General features: G+C 40.0%; 1 protein-coding gene across 3 annotated transcripts in view; it reads left to right on the top strand.

Annotated features, from left to right (window-relative positions):
- Positions 1 to 26,012, top strand: part of astn1 (astrotactin 1) — a 605,257-nt gene that overhangs the window by 331,217 nt on the left and 248,028 nt on the right. For all 3 annotated transcript variants that reach the window (XM_050074592.1, XM_050074591.1, XM_050074590.1), the window contains exon 16: positions 14,787 to 14,891. In XM_050074592.1, the coding sequence (XP_049930549.1) occupies positions 14,787 to 14,891 (105 nt within the window). The remainder of the gene's footprint in view (positions 1 to 14,786; positions 14,892 to 26,012) is intronic.

The raw sequence follows: 26,012 nt of genomic DNA, 5'->3' as shown, positions 1-26,012 counted from the left end.
GCCATGTGCTGTGTCATTTGAACACACCTCCAGTTTACTTGTGCCGCTACATAATGCATGGTGCAGGAGTTCCAAAACCCCCAAAGATGTGGACAAAACACAATTTTGATCAGGAAAATACCAACAAGTAAAGTAATAGTGTAGTTTGTGCTCTTCTTTACATCACTATACATTTAAATTTCAGCTCATGCTCATTCCCAGGGCATCACATACAACTGTTTGGTCAGTGGCCGTCAGTGTCTGATTCTGATGCATGAGGCCCCTCTAGCGTCTCTAAGAGACACACTGGGCTTTCTACTGGCTCCAATGTTGTGTAAAAAAAGTTTGTAAAAAAAAAAATAAAATATTTTTAAGTACAGTGAATTTCTGGCACAGAGGTTTAATTTTGAAGTGCCTTTTCAGCTATAGAGTGAGTGACTTATGGGCAGCTGTTTGACAGAGACAGCAAACACATTTGATGACATGGCCAAACGCAAGTATGACGCTGAATATACAAAACTCTGTAGACCTTGAACTCATGACTAAGGAGGAATCTGGACCCTGTGGCTGGAACAGATTGGGAACCACTCGTATAAAGAATGAGTAGGGCAGGATGGTGGTGTGGTAGATGGGTCAAACAAACACAGGACTTTAACCCACGAGACTGGAGCTGTTTGGTGTCTCGTGTGAAACATTGAGTTTTTTTTATCTGTTATGTGGTAAGTTGGGAGTAAATGTGTTGTTTATTTTGAATAAGCAGTCAAATAAACTTCTTAAAGTTATAAAAGATTTTGTGGAGGGGACTTGCCCCCTGGGACTTTGTATATAATTACACAACAAAGTCATTCTGTGTGACAAGGTGCTGGAAAATTAGAAAATTCAGGTGCATGAAGAGACTGAGAGGAAAAAACTATCTTACCTTCATGCAGCTTAACTTGGGTGTTTTATCTTTCCATTTGAACAATGAAAAAGCAGACAGGCTAACAAAGATGGATCACTGAGTGAAAAACTCCAATAGTTGGGAATTGAACTCTGTTCCTCATTGGGGGATTCATAGAGGGACTGGAGAGTTTACATCCCAATGGACTACTTCACGCAGTCTTTCACAGAGCTGGAATATTGATTCAGTTTTGCTTTGATTTATGTAACTGCTATGCACCCTAGGCCTGGCATTGTCCCGCCTATAGGAGTCTAAAATCTAAAGCTTGTAGACAGCTCTGCCTTTATTCTCTGACAATACACTCACTGGAGGAAATAAAACTGCTTTAAAAACCCATTTTCAGCTCTTATGTATAACATGCAGTTCTGTGCCCTTCATGAGTTTTACGCTTAATATTGTCATTATTCACACAGTTAGCCTTATTAGACTCCCCCACCATGCATTTAATCTGCATTAGTTTAGCTGTGACCAGTGTAGCCCGTTCTTTCTTAAACTCTACAGCTGAGGAAAAGTTTTTCTGAGTCATTTTGAGCTCCAGCATTGTTTAAAGGGGGTGAGATTCATGTCATTCCCATTGTAGACTTGTATGGTACAATACATGCATCCTAAATGTATGCATCATGCAGTAAATAACTGGAAATCACTATGTAAAGTAAGTCAGGTAACCAAGCAATGAACCTACTACGATGTGATCTGTGGTCTGCCAAATCTCTATAAACATATATCTGCATATGAATGCAGACTCTTTCATCAAGGGGACGAGATTTTGTTTTTGGAAGTTGCCGTTTGTAGTCCAAGTAGTATTGACCAGTCACATTTGAGTTTGCTTTGGCTGCATGCATGTAAGAGAGCGAAAGCCAGATTCTTTTCTGGACCTGTAAGTAAGACAAAGTCTTGGTCCGGCTATCTGGTGGCTGCACCTGAACCTTTCAAATATTGACAGTTTCCCGTAGACGTGACATCATCATGATAGCCGATGCGGATTGGTTCAGAGATTGAAATTTGCTGAACCAATTTTGAGTCGAAAAATTAAAGAATTACAAAAGAAAAAGCAATGATACCCGAATTTAACCAGTCTCATCAGTTCTTCCTGAGAGAATCAACCACAGTGGTTGTACTCAGATAGTTCACTGGGTAAAAGACACAATCTGTGATCCAGCTCCTATTGTAAAGGGTTAGACCACCAATTCAAAACTTAGGTTTGCATTAAAGCCTTGTTCCCAAACTGATTGATGGATACACACTAACACTAAACAAGGACTGAATCAGTGTAGGTAATGTTTTCTAATGCTGTTAGAGATTTGTTTAGAGACACAGGAGTCATACAGACCTAAAATTTCATTGATACCCACCTGACAAACAGATTTTTTCATCAGTAACAGGTGTGAATTGTGAATATAAAGTGTACATGATTATAAACATACTGGTTGGGCATTCAAATGTAGTAAAACCAGTCCTGTAATTAATCCTATGTATTTATTGGTTCTTTAAATTGTCTTCACTGTAAAGGAGATTGTTATTCAAGGTATTTCACATAATTTTGTGTGTAGTACTTTAATGTATCTAATGAACAAAATGTTAAACATGTTAGAAATACCTTTCAATATAATGCACCATAAATGTACAGCCAGGAGGCAACACACAAACTGCTAAAGTAGCTGCTAAAGGTAGTATTTATTACATGTCTGTTGTATTGCATTGTATTACATTACATTGCATCATACAGGTGTTTGTGTGTTTCTGGCCAGTTAGGGTATTTTTTATGTTGCAGTTTGTCAAAGAATTCCACAGACTGTTGGGTATCTCAAAGTGTTACTCACACTGACATCCATGCCTTTAGTAAATGATGCGTACGCTCACCTTATTACACTGTTAATTCATCCTGGTCCCAGAGGTCTTACTAGCAAGGTAATGTTCCTTTTGCAGACCAAAAAACAGTAATTCTGTCCTCCAAATATCTGTGAAAAATCTATGGCATTCCCTGGTACACCCGGCCCCCAAACTACAAGGCACAGTTGTTGTCACCTCATCATTGCCATATGGAGTTGTTTGTAAAGACAAGACGAGATAGAGTAACAGAAATACTACTATTACTGCTACCAATACTACCAGGCAATACAAGTAGTTTATGTTATTATTCAGTGTTTGAATGTGTTTATTTTTAAATTTGTGTAGGTGGCATGTAAAATGGGGTGTAAAATTGCTTGTTAAAATAATGCATCAAATTCATCAGCTTATGGTATGTCACAAATTCAAAAATGTAATCATTATGTTGCAATGTAGCCATCTCTATTTCCATCTGGAATATGGTTGAGTAAACATATGAGGTCTCACTGACGAAGAAAAACGTGTACTCTTGTCAATCTTAATGTTGTTGGGGAAAAAAAAGTAAAGAATAATAAACTTGATGAATCCCAGTTGTTCTTGATTATCTAAATTTAATTATAACACAAATCTGGTAGCAGAGAAGCCTTTGGCACAGCACATGTGCCTGGATGGAGACAGACCAAAAACTTAAAGTACAGAACAACAGTGTTTCCCATACATTGATGAGACTATGGCGGCCCGCCAGTTTAATTTCCCCCGCCATAGTCTACAAAAATCGGCCAGATATAAAATGCCTCTGGTAAATGAACAACACTCTGTAGTGCACCAGCTGGAGCGCCGTCAAAAATAGACCCAGCCCGTATTTTTAGCGGAGTGGAGCGCCAAGCCGCTTCTAGGCTGCGGCTAGGAGCACTGCGGCGCTTCTGGTGGAGCAGCTTATATTGACTTGAATGGCCGCGATTAGCTCCAGCACCCGCACCTCGGCCAGCTCGCGCAAGCGACGGATCCAGTGGGTTGCCATAAATGGGCCTGTCCCAGAGGCGTTCAACTACCAGAGGGCTTTTGAATTCTTCTTTTTGAAGCTGTGTAAAATGCTCTGATTCAGGGTGCCGTACTTTCAAATCGTGAGTGAGGGAAGCAGTAATTTGTGTCTGTCTGTGTGTAATTAATTTGAGCCTTACCTTTTGTTTTCTTTTCGTATTGCGTATTTTGTATTGTTTTGCGTATCTGTAACTGTGTTTGTGAGTGAGAGAGAGAGAGTTTTAAAAGAATATTTTGGCTGCACATGATTTAAAATCATAAAATAGCCCTGCAGAGGCAGATCAGTACGTTAGTCATTTTTCTTTTGATTACTGAAATGTTAAACCACTAATCCTTAGCCATATTTTAAGTGTAACCCTTCACCATAACATACCACTAGTGTTTTCAGTAAAAATCAGGACTGGACTGGCATTTTTGGCCATGGCGGCCCACTATGACTGGTGATATGCCATACGTACACACTACGCTGTTACCAAAATTAAAATAAATCTCAGTTGTACCCTACATGCCCTGGAAGAGAGTACCAAGGCTAGAAAATCAATGTGCTCATTCACTTCTCATATATCCGTCAGTGGTTTATCCATCAGTGTACGTTAGTAGGCTACGCACATAGACGTCGGAACTAGGGGTGCGGGGATTTAAACCCGACATTTTTCAATAAGTTGGCTATTATAATTAAGAGTATTAAACCACAATTCTTGTTATTTGAATGACAGAAATATCGGATCTTAATGAATGGCGCAACACGGAAGCATGATTATGTAATAAAACAGTTGTTTATTTTAGGATCAATTTCGGACATTTAACGTGATAAACTAATTTCAATTCAACATGGTCATTTGCTTAGAGGATTCAGCTGAAGCATAATGAGTGTTATATGTCATTAAGATGAAGTATTTGCTTGTTTTGTGGTTAATTATGCACATGATCCGTTTGACTCCATCATGCGTCCCTGCAGACATGGGCAAATGCGCAGCCTCCGTTTCCTTTGCGTCCGTCTTGTTCATACAGACTTTGTAAACACGGTTGGCATATTCTGCCATCATAACTTGGCTCTCAGAATTCACCAGATTGATGCCTTTAAATCAAATATATACAAAATACAAAAACAAAGCACGCCCCCGGACCCCCCGCCATAGTCTCTAAAAATCCTGTGGGAAACACTGGAACAATAATTTCTGCCTGAGCCTGATTTAGGGTTGGGCATTCATGTTTGAAGAGTGTCACTCTACAGACATTATAGACCAGCACGACATTTTCAATTTATGCTTCGGCAAAATGTTTCAGTTGTCTCCATGGAAAGTGGATATCCCCTCCATTTCTTAAAGGCCAAGTCTGTTTTTGTTGTGTTTAGTGAAGTGTAATCTGTACAGACCGCTGTTCAAATCTCACAAATATCCTGCTGAGTATTTGTTTTTAATATTTTAACTATATATCTATTTTGATCAGCTTTAAATATCTGTTAGCCGGCAGATTTTCCCACTTGCTACAAAAGGATGGGAAATAAAATCCAAGACAAAATATGACGTTGTCCACAACATAACCAAATTCTGCACTTGAAAAATGAAAAAAATGTCCTTTCTGTCAAGCGACACTTACCAAAAGTGTTGAGCTTCCAACCATAAATTAATCGTTATTCAGTTAAAGTCTGACATCTTTCAGATCCTCCTTTTATCATGTCAGTAGACAAGAATCATAAGGCCTGATCCCCATACGTTCCTGAGCCCCGAGCCCTCCGTTTTGGGTATTCACATATAAGGCCCGTTTCCACCGCAGGAACTTAGGGGTAATTTTACGGGGCCGGGGCCGTTGGTGCGTGTCTCCACCGCAGGAACCACCCCCGAAGGACAGAGTTCCAGAACTTTTACAGGGGCTAAACAAGTCCCTGCCTCGGAGTAGGTACTCAGAACGGCCCCGAGAAACTCCTGGCTGGGGCTTGGGGATTACTTGGTGCTGATTGGATATACTCAAGGCGGGATGTGACGTTTTGTAAATAACAACATGGTTATCGTAGTTTAGCTAGGCTAACCGTTAGCTGTTAGCAGTGTCTGTAATAACTCGGGTCACGGTCCGTGAAAAAAATATTTTTTTTCCAGCGGATATCTTAGTTATAACATGATTGAGGTAGCAAAGCAGTTTTGTGTTGCTATGTGTGGTATTTATTCAGTTATGGGAAGTCACGATGTCTAGAAAGCATCAGCTGACAGGGACAGCTAACAGCAGCAGCAAAGCTAACATCAGGACGTCATCTGTTAAAAGCCTCCCGTTGTCGGATACGACATGAAACTACTCCAGTTAGCTCAATCATGTTGTAACTAAGACATCCGCTGGAAAAAATATTTTTTTCACGGACCGTGACCCGAGTTATTACAGACACCGCTAACGGCGTCCCTACGCCCCTACGTCGCCCCAGGCAAAATGGTCGCGCAACGATTACGTCACATACAGAGCCAGGTAACTTTACAGGAACCTTCCTCCTACTCCGCTCTCTCAGTGGAGACACGGCGGTTGAGAGGGCCGAGCGAGAGGACGTTCCTGTAGTAGTTCCTGTCCCCCAAATAGTACCAGGAACTTCTTCAGTGGAAATGGGCCTATAGAGGATGAGGGTCCTGATTCTTGTTGGGATAGAGGGGTAGGGCAGAGTGTTAAGGCTACATGGCCCTTCAAACAGAGGCTTTTAGAGGCATGGGGATTTAAAATCATTTTTACCATTGTATTATCTTTGTTTAATGTCGTTTCAGTGTAGTATGGTCTTTTTTTCTCTATGACAAGCATAACAGAAACATTGCTGGTATGCCAATGTCCCAGTAGCTAACTAGTTAGCTACTGGGACATTGTTTCTATTGATTTGTGCAATAGAGATTTGAGCCTCTAAACATGAAATTTAAAAAATACGAGGGGCACAGATGCTTCTCCTGTCAACTACATGTCAATGCACAAATTCTTATGAGACACAGAATCAAACATTTCTCTATGATCAAAGTCCATCACACTTACAATACAGAAATACTCAGTACATATTGAGTACCTCAAAATATTGCTTGTTTCAGTGTTTGAGTAGATGTCTCCAGTTAACTCACCACTCAACCAAAGGTATAGCTGTTCTGACCAGAGCTGTGCAGAAACACCGTGAGGGCCATGGCAGTGTTACATGACAGCCATTGGCTCCACCATCAACTGCTTTTAAGCAAGAAATGTTTATTTATTTATCTTTAAAACATTTTCCCGATGTGTTTTTGTTATGAAAGGCATTTCCATGCCCTGCATTTTTACAAAGCAAATGAGTTGCAGTACACAGTACAGCCTTGACCAAGCTGCTTCCCTTAAAGGCTCTGGCACCGACTGCATGGAGAGAGACTGTGAACTTGGGATGTTTGCAAAGTGAAGTTCAGTCAAATTAATCATTCTGTCAGACAATGAGAGCAGAGCACCCCAGGGCTAAAAGGGAGACAAGGCCTTTCAGCGAGAAGAAGAATACGCTGCGCTACTGTATATGTTTTGGGCTTGTTATTCATTTTCACTAAGGGAGGCGGGGGCTGGGGATGGGGAGGTTATGTAGTGGTGTGCTCTCGCTCTCTCGGCGCCGGGGAATATATCTATCGTTCCGGGGAGCCATTTCCCATAAGAGGGGATAAATGGATGTAGCTGAAGGTGAGGACAATGCAGGAACATCACATTTAGAGGCTTATTCATCAAGTTCATAGGTGGTGTCAGGCCTCTGCGAAATGTTGCATTTTCACAGCATGCTTGTAAAGGAACTGTTACTGGCCTTGCACACATCCCAGCACTCATCATACTTCATATCTAATTTGTGTCGCCATGTTTAAGCTAAAAATAGATACTTCAGGATTGCATTCGCCCAACGTTAACTGTTTCATGTAATTGTTCTGACTTCAACCAACTTGGACCAAGAGCAACTACTACTAAACCTTGTGTTAAGTGTTGTAACTAATATTTGACTCTTTCAAATGTTCAGACTTAAAGGGACAGTTCACCCCAAAATCAAAGATACATATTTATAATCTTACCTGTAGTGCTATTTCTCAGTCTAGATTACTTTAGCTTGAATTAGCATGGAGTATTGGAGATATCAGCCATAGAGATGTCAGCCTCCTCTCCAATATAATGGAAGTAGATGGCACCCAGCTTGTGGTGCTTGAAGCGCAAAAAAAAAAATAAAAAAATTGCTGAAAAGTCAACAGCTATGTCTCTTTCCAGAAATCATGACCCAGCTACTCAAGATAATCCACAGACCTTGTTGCGAGCAGTATCATGAAGAAACTATTTTCTTTCTGCAGTACTGCACCTGTCAACTGTATCACTGTGCATCTATTGCTAGCTCACCTAGCACCACTGAGCTAGCTAATGTTACGGCTTAGCTGAGGAGGACACCATCAGTGTTTACACGTCACATGTCATGAGCAGTGCAGTACTGCAGAAAGAAAATAGTTCCTATATGAAACTTCTTGAAACAAGGTATGTGGATTTTCTTGAGTATCCAGGTCATGGCAAGATAGGGCATTCGGCCTTGGCAGAGGTCTGCGCTCTCTGAGTGCCCTTCTAGCTCTTACATGTGCTCCATGAGCTTTTGCTTTACACATTCTGTTAGGTTTGCAGAGCTGCCTTCACCTTTTTATTGTCTTACATTCATGTCTCAATTTATCTATCTCATACATGACTGGAAAAATCTCTCAAATGCACACACATGGTCTTTCTTTTTACCTCTTGCTCCCCTCCTCCGTGTCTGTGGCTGTAGAAAATGTGTCTCAGTCACAAGCATTATTCAGATACCTTCTGTATGTGCTTGTGAACAGGGTAGGGGCAGTCATAGTGATGTATTGCTGTAATCCCACCGCTGCAGTATGACACGGCTGTCAGTTGCCATAGGAGACGAGATGATAAATTTTCTGCAGCTCAGCTAATGGTCCCATATAAGTGATGTTAATGTTAAAGGCCCAATCCTGCATTCTTATGCAACAATGAGGGGGTCCTGCCTCTAAGTGGAACAAATGAAGAGAGGCACTTTCACTAGCTTGGGTTTTATAATTTGATGTTTGTGATGATAAAATAATTTTATGTTTATAGCCATTACCAAAGGAGAGTGGAGGGAGATTACTTATTCAGTCTAAGTCATGTTCACTAAGAATCTGTGCTCTATCACTCCATGCTCTATCTATAATTGATCTGTTAAAAAAAGAGGCTGATTGGTCCTTTAACGCTAACCCATCTTAGAGCTGCTTGGTCTCTCCCACAGCAGTGCGTGATGGATGTTTCCTCATCCTCATGTGTCCTTTTGCAGTTTAATTTACATGTCCATTTGTTGTGCTTTGTCTGCCACTGACTATGTGTTGCCATGGATAAGATGAGAGGTTATTGGTCGGTGGAGCAAGATGCATGTATGTCGTTCGATTGACTGTGTAGTGCATCAAAATGAAAAACGTTCGTACATGGGTGAGTTCCTCAGGCAGAGGAGATGGGCATTATTGATTTGAGCAGGAGATAGTATTGGTAAAAGCAAAATCAATATACTGGGCTTCAAAGGAACACTATGTTAAAGCAACACGAGAGAATACTTATAGTATGGCAGTGTTAGCTTTTGCTTAACTGAAGAGTTTTTTGGGTGTTTTAGGTAGGGTGATAAATCTTACTGAGATCTGCTGTGATTGAGAATCAAAACCAAGAGCTGAATTCTGCCTGTTAGAAATTACATCAATGACACAGGTGTCTCTGAATTGCCTGCCCTCACTCTGCCCTCTGCGAATGATTTTTTTAATCCATTTAAAAATTGAGAATGCCAATGATGTTATTGCACCTGCTTGGGTTTAATCATCCTAATCATGAACAAAAAAGCAACCCAGAGAAATGCTAAATCTGTGATAACCCAGAAAAGGGAATGGACCTTTACATATTTGAAGAGACATCAACGTTTACAATTTCAGGGCTTGACGCTAACTTTTTTCCCAAGGAGCACATGTGCTCCTAAGTTGAAAAAGTAAGGAGCGCACAAAGAACTTTAGGGGCACAATGTAAATTGATCAAATAATGTATTTTCCGTAATAAACGTGATGCAAATAGACATTTACAAGCAAAATTATTTCATGAATTTGTATACAAAATGTACAGAAAGGTAAAATCATCAAGTTTTGAAAAAGTAGGCCTATTGCAATTTAATTTTGTCTTTAATGTTATTATCTTATATACATTATCTTTGCAATATGATGATCTGATATATATACGAACCCATTCATTGTGTATGTGCTACTGCAGCAGAGCGGTGCGCTCTTGCGCCGCAGTAGCACATACACAATGAATGGGTTCGTCGGCGGAGGTCTGCGCTTTGCGCGCTCTGTGTGAAAAGGGCTTTATTTCCACCCTGCCCAGCAGCAGTACCGTGGCGAACGGTCCCTAAGGCCTCTACACATGATCAGCTGTAAAACTGCTTTGCGCTGGCTGTCCCATTGTTTGTCTATGGAGAGGGCAGCAACGCCTGACAAAGCGGCGCTGCTACCCTTGGCGTCGCGCACCGCTCTGATTTTCCGCCCGAGCGCTGCACTCAGAGTTGAAATTATTTGAACTACGGGGAGAACGGAGCAGTCTTCCCCGGAGATCCACCCGGTCCATCTCCTCCACACTTTGACTTATTTCCACGCTGCCGACAGTGGGACTTATATTCATTGTGCCGACAGTGGCTTGGAAAACCGCCCATAACCGTGTCACACAGGGAAGAGGGAAGAGGGAAGGCTGCTGGAGTTCCTCCAACATTTGTGGTTAGATTATCATATTTTTTTATTGACAAAAATATAGGCTGCTTCGGCTGATGTTTTTTTATGCGCACATGTGCCCCTAAATATTTTTTACAGTTCGCACACACCTATTTTTAGTCGCAAATGCAAGTGAAACGCTCGCGCTGTCGAGCCCTGAATTTAGAACTGAGGACTAGGTTATCTGTCTTCTCTAACATCATCAGCAACAATAGCAATAATACTCATGCTCTTTTTAGTACCATTGATAGTCTGAGCAATCTCCTTTCCTCAATTGCATCTGAATTCCTTTCCACCAAGAAATGTATTACATTCGCCAAGTTATTCAGTAAGAAATTCAAGATACTACATCAGCCATTAAAAGTTCATGTCATGCAGAAAAAATGAATTCCATTTTATAATTGTGTGAAAGAAATATGCCAAAAATAACAAGATATGATGCTAGTGACTACAGAACTCTGGAAGAAATTGAGCAGCATTTTAAGCTGCCACCCTCTGCCTTGTTGCTCAACCAACAAGCTTTGTTAAAAATGTTTTCAGCTGGCGACAGATTTATTGCAGAATAGCTCTCTTTTATCAGGTAATTTTCCTAAGCCTTAAAAACTGTAGTCATCAAACCTCTTCTAAAAAGAGCAGTCTGGATCAAGGGGTTTTCTCTGGGTCTCAAAAAAGTGAAGCCAATGTGGAAATAACTTAAACCTGCATTCTTTTCTAATGGCTGGCAGGAAGCAATGCCACTGGTTGCAAACAGAAGTCCGATTTTATAGAGGTGTATGAGAAAATGACCCTACTTCACCTGATATTACCTTGATAAACATTTTTCTAAAGAGTGTATGGTCTCAATCGAAAGTCTCAAGTGTTTTCATTATAGCATGATGTTCATTTCATAAATTATTGCCTCATTTAGATTTAAATAGACAATAAGATAGCTGCTCAGTCACTACCACAGCAGTGTCCTCAGGTTCTCAGTCACTCCCACCCGTCACTGCTCAACAGCTCCACCATCTCATCCAAATATGGTCCCTTCTGGCTCCAAAAAACAAGGTGGTAACAGCCAGAATGCCAAACTTGAGGCTTAAAAACAGTAGTCCACAAACCAATAGGTGACATCACAATGGCTATGTCCACATCTTTTATACAATATTTAGTCCAGACACATCTGTGATTACCAACTAGACCATTATCAAACCTTGCTTTTGTAATAACTGAAAACATTGTCTACCAGCAATAACTTTTTAACCTAAAAAAGGTTACTTTAATAGGTTTCAATGGCCCATATTTACCTTGTTCTGTGACCAAGCAACTACAGTCCCATTGTTTCTCTTCTCAAGGTAATTGAACAAGTAGATGACCGGAGGTGCCTGAACCTCCTCCAGCTAAATGCAGACAAAACTGGAGGGCTGAATGTTAACTATCATTGCCACTCTCTGTCACAGGAAGCCACCAACTAACTCAGGAATCTTGGCATAATCTTTAACTCAGAGTTAAACTTTAACACCCATGTCAAATCAGCAATAAGGTTTGAATTCTGCCATCTTACAAACATAGCAAGAATCAGAGCAATGTAGACAGGGATTAGAGAAACTATTCCATTCTTTCATTTCCACTAGGTCACAATATTGAATCTGAAACCTCTCCAATCCCTTGTCAAATCCATTTGGGTTCAGTATCTATTTGTGAGTAAAGTTTAAAAAGTAATAAAAATTCAAAAATTCAAATGGAATCGGTACTTTCAGTTGGTTGAATAGACAGAAACAGTACAGTTGCAGCCTAATTCTTGTTTACAACCCACCTGTTCCTGAATGTGTATCTAACCAACCCCTTGTCATTCCCATTGCTTTAAATACAGCAGCATGGTCGCTGGGCCTTGGCTGCTGTTATGAAGGCACAAGGCACTATACAGCACTTGTAGGATATGCACTGGGCTTTTAACTGCAATATAATCATGTCTGAGGAAATAAAATAGTAGAAGGAGCAAGAAAGTCTGAGTAGGGTGTATCGGTCAAACATACACACGACTTTAACCCAGGAGATCGCTGTTTGTGTCTTTGAGAAATCCGACAGTTGTCACATTATATAGTGGTCAAGTGACATACTTGTTAAATTACTGTAATAAACGTTATTTTATTTCAAACCATGACCTTTTTTTCTAAACCAAACCAAAGTATTTTTGTTGTCTAAACCTAAAGTAGGTTTGGTGGCGAAACCCACAATTCCTGTTCAGGCAGAAGTTTATTTTGAAAGGCATTGTAGCATGTAATGAGCAGACACAGAGCATGACACTTCCAAATCTGATGCTAGAGGGGTACCTAGAGTGTCATAGTTTGGAGCAAGCTGCTGTATATGACAAAATCTTACACATTATAACAGATATATCCTGCTTATTTTCCACACCACATATACTGCCGACAAGGTAAGCATGGCCTTGGCCTTGCATGGCGATGTTGGTCAGTTGACCACTGAGATATCTGTTTGATGGATTGCCACAAAATTTGGTACAGAAATTTATGAATGATGAATTAGATGATGGCTGATGTGGTTTTGAATGAAATGTGTCAACAGCTGCTGGGTAGATTGCAACGAAATTTGGTACACACAGTCATGTCCCCTCAGAATGAAGTGTAATCCTTGAAACTAGCGTTTAAAGCAAGCTTGCTCACTTGCTCCTAATACTAAAAGTCCCAATTCAGAACTATTAAGTTAATTAAAAAAGTCAAATTATTGATATGATTTGCATCAACAACATAACTGGAAGCCTCCCACTGTTTAAAACGATGTTACACAGCTTAACTGTTAAGCTAGAGAATCTCTTGGTCTTGTTAAACTACAAAACTATGTTGCCCGCTCGTATTCATAGAGTTGTGCTGTGTGATATTAATTAGTTTCCGCTGATATAATCTGCTGCTGGCAACGTTTGTCTTTTTAACTGCTTAACTTAGAGATCAGTGCTGGCTAAAATTGAGAGGCCTGCTACCTGAATCTATTTCATATTGCTCATCTTATAAAACAAGGAGAGAAGAGATATGGCATTGGCTTTGGATCTCAGCGAGTATTTTATCAGTTTGGAACCCGATCTAGTTCACAGAAAATTGATCGCCAACAGTTTTGATAATTAGTCATCATTTATCATGTAAAAACAAAACAAATATTCACTAAAAACTACTTGAACAAATTCTCTTAGATTCAATCTAATTGATTTTTTTGTCTAAATAGCTTTCTCTCTCTAAAGAGAGAGTTGTTGTGTCTGATTGAGTTTAGGTTGTGACATCAATATAATCAGTCCTCATTATGCATTAATCATGCCCTTCTCATTGTCAGCGGGGTATTTTACATGTGATAAAATGTGAATATTCTTAATTACAGAATATTGTCCTTTTTGTGAGAGATTGGAGATTCTAAATCAAAACGTTATTATGCCGTTGTACTGTCTTACAGCTTTTTCAATCACTTCATGATCTTTGTGAAATGTTGACGAGGCATTAAGGATCTTGCATGCTTTCATTGTGTTTTTTAATGTTTTTATCAGACATGATGAACAGCAATGATGTGCCAAAGCTTCTCAGATTCAGACTCTGCCCCATTTTCATTTCAAATATATTGTTCTGCTTTGGTTTGTACTTCATCTGAATGTTATCATTTTCAGTGTCATGCAGGAACCTTGTGCTTCAAAGAGAATGTTGCGAAAAATTGATGAAAATTGGTTTTAGATTTGACACAATTTCCTAAGAGGAAAAAGTTAGAGGCGTCTGGTTGATGTGGAAATATTCATATTTAATATAAATGTGCTGTATATTCAAGTGAGATGTTGGCCTTCGCTTTCATCAAACACTGAAGACTTCAGCCTGCCTTCGACTATATCACTATTTCTGAATAGATTTTATGTTAATGTTGCTATTTCCTGTGTGTTTTTCTGTAGATCCGGCTCCACTTTGATCTAACACCGGAGACTTTGCTTGCTACTCCCACCTGTCACCTACTATAATATTAATATTTTGCAAATATTCTTCGTGGTTCTTCAGGTAAAGTGGTAAAGTAAACAAGAATGAGATGTAGAGCCACCCTTTGATCTAGAGCTGGAGACTGCAATCTCCTCCTCTATAGGAGTAAATAACACATTAATAGTACATTTTTCTGTATGGTTTTACAGGTATAGTGGTGAACTCCCCTGAGCCACTCTTTAGTTGAGCACCAAAGCCTGCTTCAGTAACAATAAATTTGTTTTTTGTGTATTATTGCAGGTATGGTGAACTACAGCGAGGTGTCTGGTTACCCCCTCGTTCAACACTGGAGTCTTCGTTCTGTGCTGTACCACGTCAAACTCAATCAGTGGGTCCTCTCTCAAGGTAAATCACTCTGCGCTTCTGGCAATTCATTATATATATCATTTGTTATTACTGATTATTTATTTATGCTGGAGGACGCCAGGCCTGGGCCTCTGTAGCATAAACTCTCACGTTCTCCATGGAGAAAAACACCACCGTTGGCGATCAATTATTTATCACATTGTAATTAATGTGACACATCAAGGTTAGCAGCTCATCATAACAGCTTGGGTACTTAAATTTTTTACTTTTGATCAACCATGTGATTAACAGGCAGACTGTCATCTATTGATTTGGCAGGCAAGTATATCTTGTGCTTAAAGTTACTGTAGAGATAGTCTTGCCAAGCTAGAGCTCATTTGGGCTGTGCCAGTGCTGGAGAAAGGTATGGTTGAAAGCATCATAATTTCACACATTTTCGGGAAAATGTGCTCTGGGTAGTTTGTATTTTTGTAAACTAATTGCAGTCATCTTGGGTGGCGTTAAGCCCCGGATGCAGTGACGGTGCCCTTGGAAAAATAGTGTCAGGAGGGAAGTGGTTTTGGTTGAGAGGAAAGTGTGCTGTCATTAAATTGGCAAAAGAAAATGCCACATAAAACATGAAAAGATGTTTCTGTGTTTAGGTTGCTTGCTTGGAAGTTTTTGTAACATTGTTGCATTCAGCCGGGTGCTGTCAGTGTGTGATGGCGCATGACGGCATCAAGAGCTAAGCGCCACTGGACAACAACATAAGTTAAGGGAGCAAAAGGTCTGAGTAGGGTGGGTGGGAGATGTGGTGAATGGGTCCAGCAATCACTGACTTGGTGTAAGGCTCTGGAGGGCCAGTGTTCGCTTCCAGTTTTAATGTGAAGCCACACCCTTTGAATTTTTTCTAAATCTACCCATGTGCTTTGACTGCCTAAACCTAAACACGTGTGGATGTTAGCTAAATGTAACCTCATGCATTTGCTGTTGAAGGAAAAAAAAACATAAATTCACACTGCTGTACCAATGTAGTACATTTACTTTAAAAGAGACTGTACAAACTGTACATACACAAGTGTATTTTGAAAAGACACAATACACGTAACAGGCTGAAGCTGACACGGCGTCCCAGAACATCAACAGCAGACATGCTCAAACTACCTTGAAGGTCACATGGCAATGTGGAAAGTGCACGACCAAGCGGCGAAATGCGACCAGGTCAGAGTGAGAATGTGTTGCGAAATTCCTGTTAAACAGGAATGTTCAAATATAATGCTGAAAAAAACAAGAAATAGGCAACACAGTAACAGAATCTTGTTTTTGTAATACATGAAACAGTATAGCACCCACTTCCTGGTCACAAATTGTAGTAGTACAATCAAACTATGCACAAAAATATGCCTCTAAAGACATTTATGGCAAGTAATGGGCAATGCAGTCACAGAATATTAGCTTTTTTTTCCATCAACACTGCTTAGTTTTACAGTTTGATCTGAGATTGTAAGAGAGAAAAGGGGGGTGGCTGTCTCTCAATCCGCTTCTATACTCTTGTGTCCGTGGTGGCAGCAGGTATACAAAAACTAAGCACAATCTGTACTTTGAGCAGCAGCCCTGGAGCCTGCAAAAATCCGCAAAATGACACGAAAAGAAATAATTTCAGTTAACACATAAGCAAGGAGCAAAGCTGGCTCAAAATTGGTGTGTGTCCCTTTAGATAAAAGCACAAAAGTACTTATATGCAGAACGGTCCATTTCAGAATAATAAATATTATATAATTTAAATATTAATATGAACTATGTACACTGCCGGGTAGCAGTCAAGTCTTATCTTTATCCAAAAAAATACTTCATAATGTTTTTTGTTCATTATATTTTATATCAATAGTCTTAATCTGAAAAGAAACTAGTAATGAACGGTGTCAAATAAATGAAGAGGAAAAAAAAGTACAATATTTCCCTCTGAATTGTCGTGGACTGAAAGTATTATAAAATGGAAATACTCAAGAAAATTATAAGTACCTCAGAATTGAACTGTTGGAAAATAAAGTACAACAGGTTATTTTTTGGCAGAAGTTCTTTGCACAAGAACACGCATTTCTAAATCTGTTCTTTTCAGCAGCAGTTTTATGGCAATAAAGTTCTTGAACATATAAAGACCATCGCCACAGGGCCCATTGCTAGCAGTTTTGTAATGTGGTGCTAAAAGGTTCAAGTTGGGTCCATTATATCAAATTAAACCCTTGTTGAAACAGTCAATTATGGAGTGATTGTGGTGTTGCTGCTCAGCTGCACTACTTAAAGAGAACCCTGAAAGGCAATACATGGGTCGGGGTCAAGTTCCCTTTAATCACAAATTAGCAAAATGTCACTTCAAAAGGGCACAAACTAAAAAGCTGCTCAACAAGAGAGCCACAGAACTGTAAGACACGATGCCCACTAACGTCTAATTGCAACCTCAACTCCTCTGTTAATTGTATAATAACTCATAATAATTTAATAGCCAATAGATCCAGAGACACACATAGTCTCAGGGTGCTTATGAAGACGGATGTATCTAAATGTAATGAAAATAAACCAGGATAAAAATGAGTTTCTCTCAGTTACAACAGGAGAGCTGCTCTGGATAGCACAGGTCTTCAACAGTAGACTTGAAGTTGGGCTTTCTAGGGAGCAGACAAACCCAGAGCCTAATAATGGGGTGCTAAAGTTAGGTTACTGCCTCACAGAGCAAATGCAAACACCTAGTCGTTAGTGTCAGTGCCTGGAGGAATGGATGTTTCCTTTACTTAACCTGAAATAGAAAAGCCTTAAATAGATGAATAGATTGTATTATGGCGGTAAGGAGAGAAGTGAGAGTGTCAAGAGTGTGATGAGTGATGATAAAAGACCCGATGGGACATGTTATAACCTGTGTAGAAAACAAATTCATTTTTATGGGGCGTTGTTCTGTATATCTGTTGTCATACGTATCATTTCAACATTTCTAAAATGATGTAGCCCTGATTAGATTTATATGAGCTGACTTTGTGTCGGGAGGTGGAGGGGAAGGTGAATTGGGGTGGCAACTCAACCCACGAAGTTGTTATATACCACCACTTGCTCAGTGATTTCGTCATCAGACACTGACAAGAAAAAGCAGCCGTTTATGGTGGTATGGTATGTCCCTATCAGTGTATAATGCTGCCGGACAGCTTGAGTTTGAAATGCTGCTGCATAACAACATGATTTCAAGAGCTGGAAAATCCCCATCAGGCTTGTATGAGGGGAGGTAGATGGATCCAACAAACACTGGGCTATACACCTGAGAGCACAGTGTTTGCTCCATATATGAATGTTAAGCCAAACCATGATTTTTTTCTCTATACCAAACCACGTGCTTTTGCTGCAAAAGGAAATAGACATGAATATGAGGTGTTTTAGAGACGTAAGTTACCTGGTTGAGCAGACACCGTACATTTCCTGTGAAAACTGAAGTATATTTTGAAAAGACACAATGCAGGTGTAAAGTGACATTGCATCCCGGAACGTCAACAACAGACGCAGTAGGATACCTAGCGTGTCATATGTAAATATTACAGTCCACTGGCCAAACGGCAATATTTGACGAGTTGGGAGTGAGACTGTGTTGGACAACTATAGGCAAGACAGTGCTTGGCAGACCACAGTTTGAGACCAACAAACAACTTTTTTTTTTAAAGGGACATTGTGTAACATTTTCAGTTGTTTATTGGCAAAAATCGATGTCTGCATTCGTAAATATGTCATCATTGGTGTACTATTACCTCCACAAATAATCTGACTTACAATATTCTCGTAAAAGGAGAATTTCGGATTTGTTTGTACATTGTGCGGGTAAGTGTCTGGGGGGTTCCATAACGTTTCGCCATCTTGAGAATACATCCACCAGCAAGGGACATACAGCACCGCCTTCTGCGTTTTCGTTGAGAGCCAGGCCAGCACTGCGTGACTGAGAAACCGAAGGAGAGGAGCAAGAGCCGCTTCGCTACTACCCCAGCACTACTGCAGTATAACAAAGTCCAACTCTTTGAGCATAATGCAGGATCATGCATATGCAGCATCACAGGAGACAGAATCCTCGTCGACAAGAAAGTGCAAAAGGGAATCAAAAAGGCAACGTGACCGGTGAATTCAAAAAACGAGGGTCAACATCGGGGTAGCCGTTCCGGGGTGAAGAGAGCTGCGGAAGGAGAAAGACAATGCAATCACAGCTAACAGCGGCGCTGGCCGCTAACAGCTGTTAGTGCTGTTAGCCAGCTGTTAGCGCTGTTAGCACTGCTGTTAGCACCGCTGTTAGCACTGCTGTTAGCAGCGCAGTGATGCTAGGAGAGGGATGAGGTGTGTGAGGTTGAGCCACTTGTCAGTCGTCAAAAGACAAGACGTGATTGGTTTGTTTCAATTTACACCCACCCCAACAGTCCTACGTTGTAAACACAGCCAGCATGGTGAGGAGGGAGTATGTCAACTCGCGTCGAGTGTGTCTGTGTAGGAGCCTGAATGAATACTCCATGAAGTATCGGATGACATGGTTTCATCAGTGTTATCATAGCTTTTTGGTACATAGCGGCTGCCGTTGTTGCAATACGCGTTTGAAAAAGTGAGGCGCTAGAGTGTGCTATCCGTTTGAATGCAATATATGATTTCAGCGATAGATGGGAGAAATTTCTACACACTGTGACTTTAAGGGAGACATTGGTGGCCACCAACCAGGTATGTTAAGCCCAAACAGTATCTTCTCATAACCCATTTGTAATAACATACAAATGATGAATATCAGTGGTTTTGTGGAAACAGCCAATGCCAACATTTATTTTAGTGATTGGGCTGTGGCTTCATATACTTAAGCAAGAAATACATGAAAATAATTTAAGTAGTATGGGTAATGCATATATGTACAGCATTCCCTCACTTTACAAATTTGAATTTTTGGGCCTTTAAGTTAATTGTTTTTAATGTTTTACTCTGCACTTTAAGTGACTGCACTATAGCTACACACCCTACAATGTTACAAACAGTGCATCACTTACAGAGGGAAGTTTTTTGCAAGTTTGAGCACTTGCCCACTGAGGTGCTTAGAGTTGTAAACACATCTATTTCTCTCCGTTTCAGCCCTCCATCCAGACTAAAATGTTTTTTTTCTAAAATGGAGCTTTTCCAAAAACAGTCTCCAGAGTGTGTAAATCTTAAAACACCAGCTTGGTATATCAGGATGTCCGAGGCAAGAGGAGCTTAGTGAGTGGGAGGCTGTGCGCCAGTCTAACTTTCTTTGTGACCGTCCATTTTAAATGTCAATACAATTGCATTGATAGCGTAGTTGTTGTCATAAACCTGGATTAATGATGAATTGGTCAGATGACATTGCAGTTCTAAAATTGTGATTTTATCACTGCAGTGCAGCAGGTTGGCATTAAATCACTATTTCATACTCCGTTCTTCGTGTTTCAACCTGTCATAATTTTCTCTTTGGCATTGCGCAAGCAAATAAACAAACGACACAAGGAAGAAAATAAGATATTGCAGAGAAACACGTCTCAGGTCTGACTTTCTCATTCTCATATATGCTTCTTTCCACACTGTCTGTTCCCTTATCAACCAGCACTGGTAGTTTATTACATTAAAGCCCAAGTACACGTGCTAATAAGAGCACATCCATTATTTACTGGAAGCATGTTCATGAAAAAGTGTGTGTGTGCAGCTGTGTGGTTTCGCCTGTCCCTGAGACATACAGATTATAACAGTTGTATCATAGAAAGGAGGTCTGCATTCAGAAATATGTACGCCATTTCATTTTCCTTGTCTTTTTCTCTGTCTCTCTGATAGCCCGTCATACATCACAAAGCTTTGTATCCATAGCAAGACCAACATATTCTGACAGCGCCTGCCATGGAAACTTCACAGAATAAGATAACTGTGGATAGGTATTTAGTCAAGCAATACTTCCTCTGAAGGCTGCTCCTGGCTGCTGACACATCCAGGATTATACTGAGTATTTCCCGACGGGTTTCTCAGTACTAAATGTATTATTCTATGGAAATACATTTGCTTCTTTTCTTTTTATTTGCCTCACTAGATAACTTGGGTTGTTCTGTTGGCAGTGTTTTAGGGTGAAGTGAAAACCTGTTGAAATATTACATTTATTCATTATGCCTGGCTTGAAGGAAAGTGTCGTTTAATAATTTGGATTTTTGTCATGTTTTAAGTGCATGCATTATTTATAAATCCATCATAAATAGTTTCCTTTCTGATAAGTGCAGCCACCCTACTGTAAATACAACCATGACACCTCTAATGCATTTCCAATGGTGCTGCTGTGGTTTGAAAGTGGCTGCCATGTCTGCTGAGGATACAGTTTCTATTTTCCCTTCGCTCAGAAGCGACTCGGCAGCCTCCGTCGTCTTCTTCTTCTTCTTTTTTTTTTACTCCCATTTCCCACTTTAGCTCATCATATTTCAACAGCCACCGCAGGGGGGGAGGCTACTGATTTTTACGTCTGATAGCAAAGCCCCCATCGCTCATCCTCACTGCGCTCTCTGTCTCTCACTTCAGTGGCCCCCTAATTTAATTTTAGAGGAGAAGTAAGAACGAGTGGAGCGTGAGTGCTGAGATATTAATACTGCTTCTCCTGGAAATGATAATGATAAATTGCTATTGCACTTTTGCTTTCCAATATTTACTAAGATAGTATCCCAGTGAGCACATGGTCATTTTGTTATAGTGTGGTCAATGTATCATATCAGACATGCTTTCTCATGCACTTTATGTTCTGCTTCTGCAGCTTGTCAGTTGGGTTCACTCAAATATAAATAACATTATGAGACGTGTTCTTTGCTTGTTTTCATTTATGTCACCATTACCCTACCTTAAGAATCTACAGAGTTCTGTGCACTGGTTTGTAGAAGTCCTTTTATCCCACTGTTGTGGGTAAAAACCTGTCATTTCAGCTTAGGTCTCTCCTAGGACACAAAGTCCCTTAGGGAGATTCGCTGTCTAAATTAGCTATAAAAAGAATCCTTAACCCTGAGGTTTTTACTGCCACTTATCCCCGTCTAAATAAAGAGGGAAACACTAATCTTTAACCTCTGAGTCGTTCTGACGTCTCTCTGCTACACAGCAGAGGTTGGTGTTGTCATATCCAGTCAGAAATTAGGTTGCCTGTGACAAAAGTGGCGTCTTTCCCATATTTGCTGATAAAGATTCAGCAGGTTGTTGAAAGACTTTTAAGGATTTGAAAAAAAAATGCACAGTTGAAGGCAGATCTCTTCCTGCCAATAAACAACAGTGAAACACTCATTTTGCAGAGGAAAACTCTTATAATCATTACCAAGTCCCAGTATCTCCCAGTATGATAAAACCCATACATGGTACAAATCATGACATTGATTTCAGAAAGAGCATAAAAGCAGGAAGTGTTTGGTTTCCTTTTAACTCCTGAGAAAGCATGGTGGGAACAAAGACAACACATTCTTATCGTAACTTGTCAAATACTAAAATCTGGTCAGTGGCTGGACATGTCAAAATATGACATGCTAGGTACTCCTCCTGTGTCAGTTAGGGATGCCCAGGGATGGCATGTCAAGTTACACTCATTAGATGCATGGTGTCTTTTCAATATACTCTTCCATTTTCACAGTAAAAGTACTATTTATGCTCATAAAATGCATACTAAAGCATATTATATGTCTTTTCAAAATAAACTTCAACATAGATAATAACTTCTACTTTAAGTTTACTTCCTTAGGTTTCGGCAACAAAACCACTTGGTTAGGTTTAGGAAAAAAACATCATGTGACACTCATGTAGCATGCTACACATACCAGCTCACTACATTGTTTTTAAAACTTTCCCTGCCAGAGTAATATTTTGAAGTTGCCAGCCACTGCCAGCATTTTTGATCATATTCACTAAACTTTCAAGACCCACAGAATAATTTGTTCTATGAATATGTAAACAGTATATATATGAAACTAAAGAAGAGACATTCTGCTTCTGTCACTGTCACCGTCATTGAGATCCTGTTTCATCCCACCAAACCCGTTTGCTTATTCGTCCAATTGGATTCAGAATGTTGATCAAAACAGGAATTGTGGGAGTCTGAGTCCATCAACTTTTCCGTCAGCGGCAGCATTTTCGGGCAGTTTTCAAGCTGCTACATCTTCTTCCGGTTTCCAGCAGATCTTCTTCTTTGTTTGTTTTTGGACATAGCAGTGCTATTCTATTGTGTAACAGCACCCCCTATCTTATAAGAGTGAACACACGGATTGCTGGAATATCTCGTCAATGGCGGGGAAGTGTTGGGAATAATTTGTATCACAGTATTTTTAAAGATTCTGGCGGTTTCACGGTATACCACTTTATGTATAATTGGTATATCATGGTATTTTTAAATGTTTTATATATTGCATGACTGGGCCTTTATATAGGTTTATAGTGCCTTATTCTACTGTCAGAACTACATAGAATACTTAATGCTATCATGTATATGCTGAAGTCTTTGCTTAGCACAGGTTTGCTTGGCCCCACAAAATCATAGAATAATGAAGGAATCAGAATGCATGAAACTGTTGTAGAATGTAAACAATTTTTATTATGCAAACCGTACCGTAGTAAAAACAGAACTTAAAAGTTACAAGATTGTTTTGAAACACAGTAATCAAAGCCTTCAGTATATGCACAATGACACTAAAATGTTGCGTCAGGAACTGCCATTGTCCGATGCGTACCATACCACTGTTAAGGGTGCCCCTGTGTGGCCATGTCTGTTGCCAATGGCCACTGACCAAGCATCGATATTTGACAAGTTCGGGGTGAGACCGGATTGGAAACAAAAGAAGGTTAGTCAGGAAATGTCTAATGTGACTGTACAGATGTATGAAGAGACCTCAATACATTGTTGGAGGGCCCTGTTCATTCTTATGAAAGTTTTTCAGTGGTGTATGAGGCCAAAAAAGTCTGACTTCCTGTGATCCAGATCTTCTGCATCATTAGGCCCATAGAGCAAGCGCACCATGCAACTAACTTCAGTCAGATGAGCCAGCTACTTCCAGTTTAGCCCTCACCTAATGTATGTATGATTTAATTATGCAGCTCTTCTAGACTTTCTGAATTCAGACTGAATTTATAGTAGTACAACAAGTCATTTTTTGGGGCTTGTGACACTCAAAAAAATGTATCCAGTTATTAATAGACATCTTTTTCCCAGTGACAATTTATGGGGAAATTTTTTTTGGGGCTCAGTGGCATCACTTGCAGGACCTGAAAGTTGTAGTTACATTGTTTGGCCACTATACTAAATTGGCAACAAAGTCTGGTGCACTTCTGGGGGACATGGATAACTGTAACAAAAAAAACCACTTGAGTGGTCACTTATTCTCGTTCGTGAAGGACAACTGTTAGCAAAGCAAGGAAAAGAATTGTTGACATAAAAATAGAGACAGAGTTGCAAAACAGAGAAAAATTGTAAACATAAAAGTCCTCACATTCTGTTTGAAATAGTGGATGCTTAAAGCTTTAAGAAAAGTGTAATCTGTTTTTTTTTCCTGTCACAGGTATTGCATGCTGCATTATTTATTTATTCACACCAAATCCTGTCTTCATCAGGTGTAATGAAATCTGTTATTATACACACGCTTATACAACTCCTGAGATAGTTTTAATTTCAAGAGGATTTCACTGATCTCATGCAAGCCTGTGCTTCTTCATGTCCGTATGTGGTCACCGTGGATACTCGGCACTGTTTGGTTGAAAGGGTTCATGAATAGTAAGCAGCTGGCTCAGATGTCCGCTAAACCCGTTTAAGACACTTAGTGCCAGATGCCTGACAGACACTGCCACTTCACCGACTGTAAATTCAAATGCCTACAGTATGTGCAGCTAATCAAGTGAGACAAACCTGGATTAAAAAGAATAACAGAGGTCTTTAATACTTAAGTAGACATCTGTGTCCTAAAAAAGTTTACTGCCGCAAGAAATTACATTAACGACATGTCAGTAGCAGATTATTCTCATAGTCTCTAATTGATATAAGGTGACACAAAAATGTGGCAAACAGTGATTTAACTTTATATTTGATTCAACTCTGAACCATCATATGAGACAGTTTTATACGAAGATTCAAATTCTCCATGAGTACAAACATTTAGCTATGCCAGAAGTATTGCTCTGCAGCTGGAAATGTCAGTCTCTTCTGTCAGTCCACAACTTCCAGACTGATATTTTAATAACTGTTAGAGAGATTGCCACTGAGTTTTGTAAAGACATTCATGGCCCTGAGAGGGTGAATCCTATTATATCTAGGGAAACCCTGACCTTTCCTGTTGTGGCACCAGCAGATCAAAGTTTTCACTTATCCAGTGGAATATCTCTTTATCTACAACTAGTCCATACCCATTGGTAGCTTTGCCACCTTCTACCTATGCTAATCCTCAATGCCTATGTGCAGTTTCACATAGATTGACCACGTCAGTGAGTAGAAAAACATGGTCACAGACAGAATCGTGATTATGTACAGCATACCATACCATGACTTAGTCATACCAAAAATTAGAAAAAACAAAACAAACAAAAAACATTGGGCCACAGGGGGAGCCACAGCGATCGGTCGCATTTTAGCCATTTTTAAGCATTTTTCTGTTGTTATAGCGCCACCCAGTTGCCAATTAGAGTTAAATTTCTCCAGTCACCGTGAGGCGTCCTGTTCTACATATCTACCAGGTTTAGTAAAAATTGATATGGCAGTTAGGCCTAGATAAGAAATTAGCTCTCTAGCACCCCCATTTTGCTTGATGGGGTCAATAATGGAGGGGTCCCCTCAGATTATGTGTGGTCATATGCCTACAAAGTTGCGTGGTGATCAGTGAAACCCTTGAGATGTTATACACCTTTATGTGAAGAGCTACGCCCTCCGCAATATTCATTGCCTTATAGAAGCTCAGTTTTAGTAAGTTTTCCAACTTTTGCCAAGAGGGAACTTTAGATATTGGTCCCTAGATTATGTTCACTGAGTTTCATGCAGATCAGTCAGACTTCCTAGGAAGAGATCGATTTGAAGTGTTTTTCAAAAAATTCAAAATGGAGGAAAATCTATATAACCAGAAGTTATGGGTTCTTGAGGCAAATTTGTTCCTCATGAGGAGAGACATCTCTGTGCAAAGTTTCATGTCT

This window comes from Epinephelus moara, chromosome 21, assembly GCF_006386435.1.
Source record: "Epinephelus moara isolate mb chromosome 21, YSFRI_EMoa_1.0, whole genome shotgun sequence".
Taxonomy (NCBI): domain Eukaryota; kingdom Metazoa; phylum Chordata; class Actinopteri; order Perciformes; family Serranidae; genus Epinephelus; species Epinephelus moara.
The sequence above is the reverse complement of the archived record's forward strand: the minus strand, read 5'-3'. Positions and strand labels throughout refer to the sequence as shown.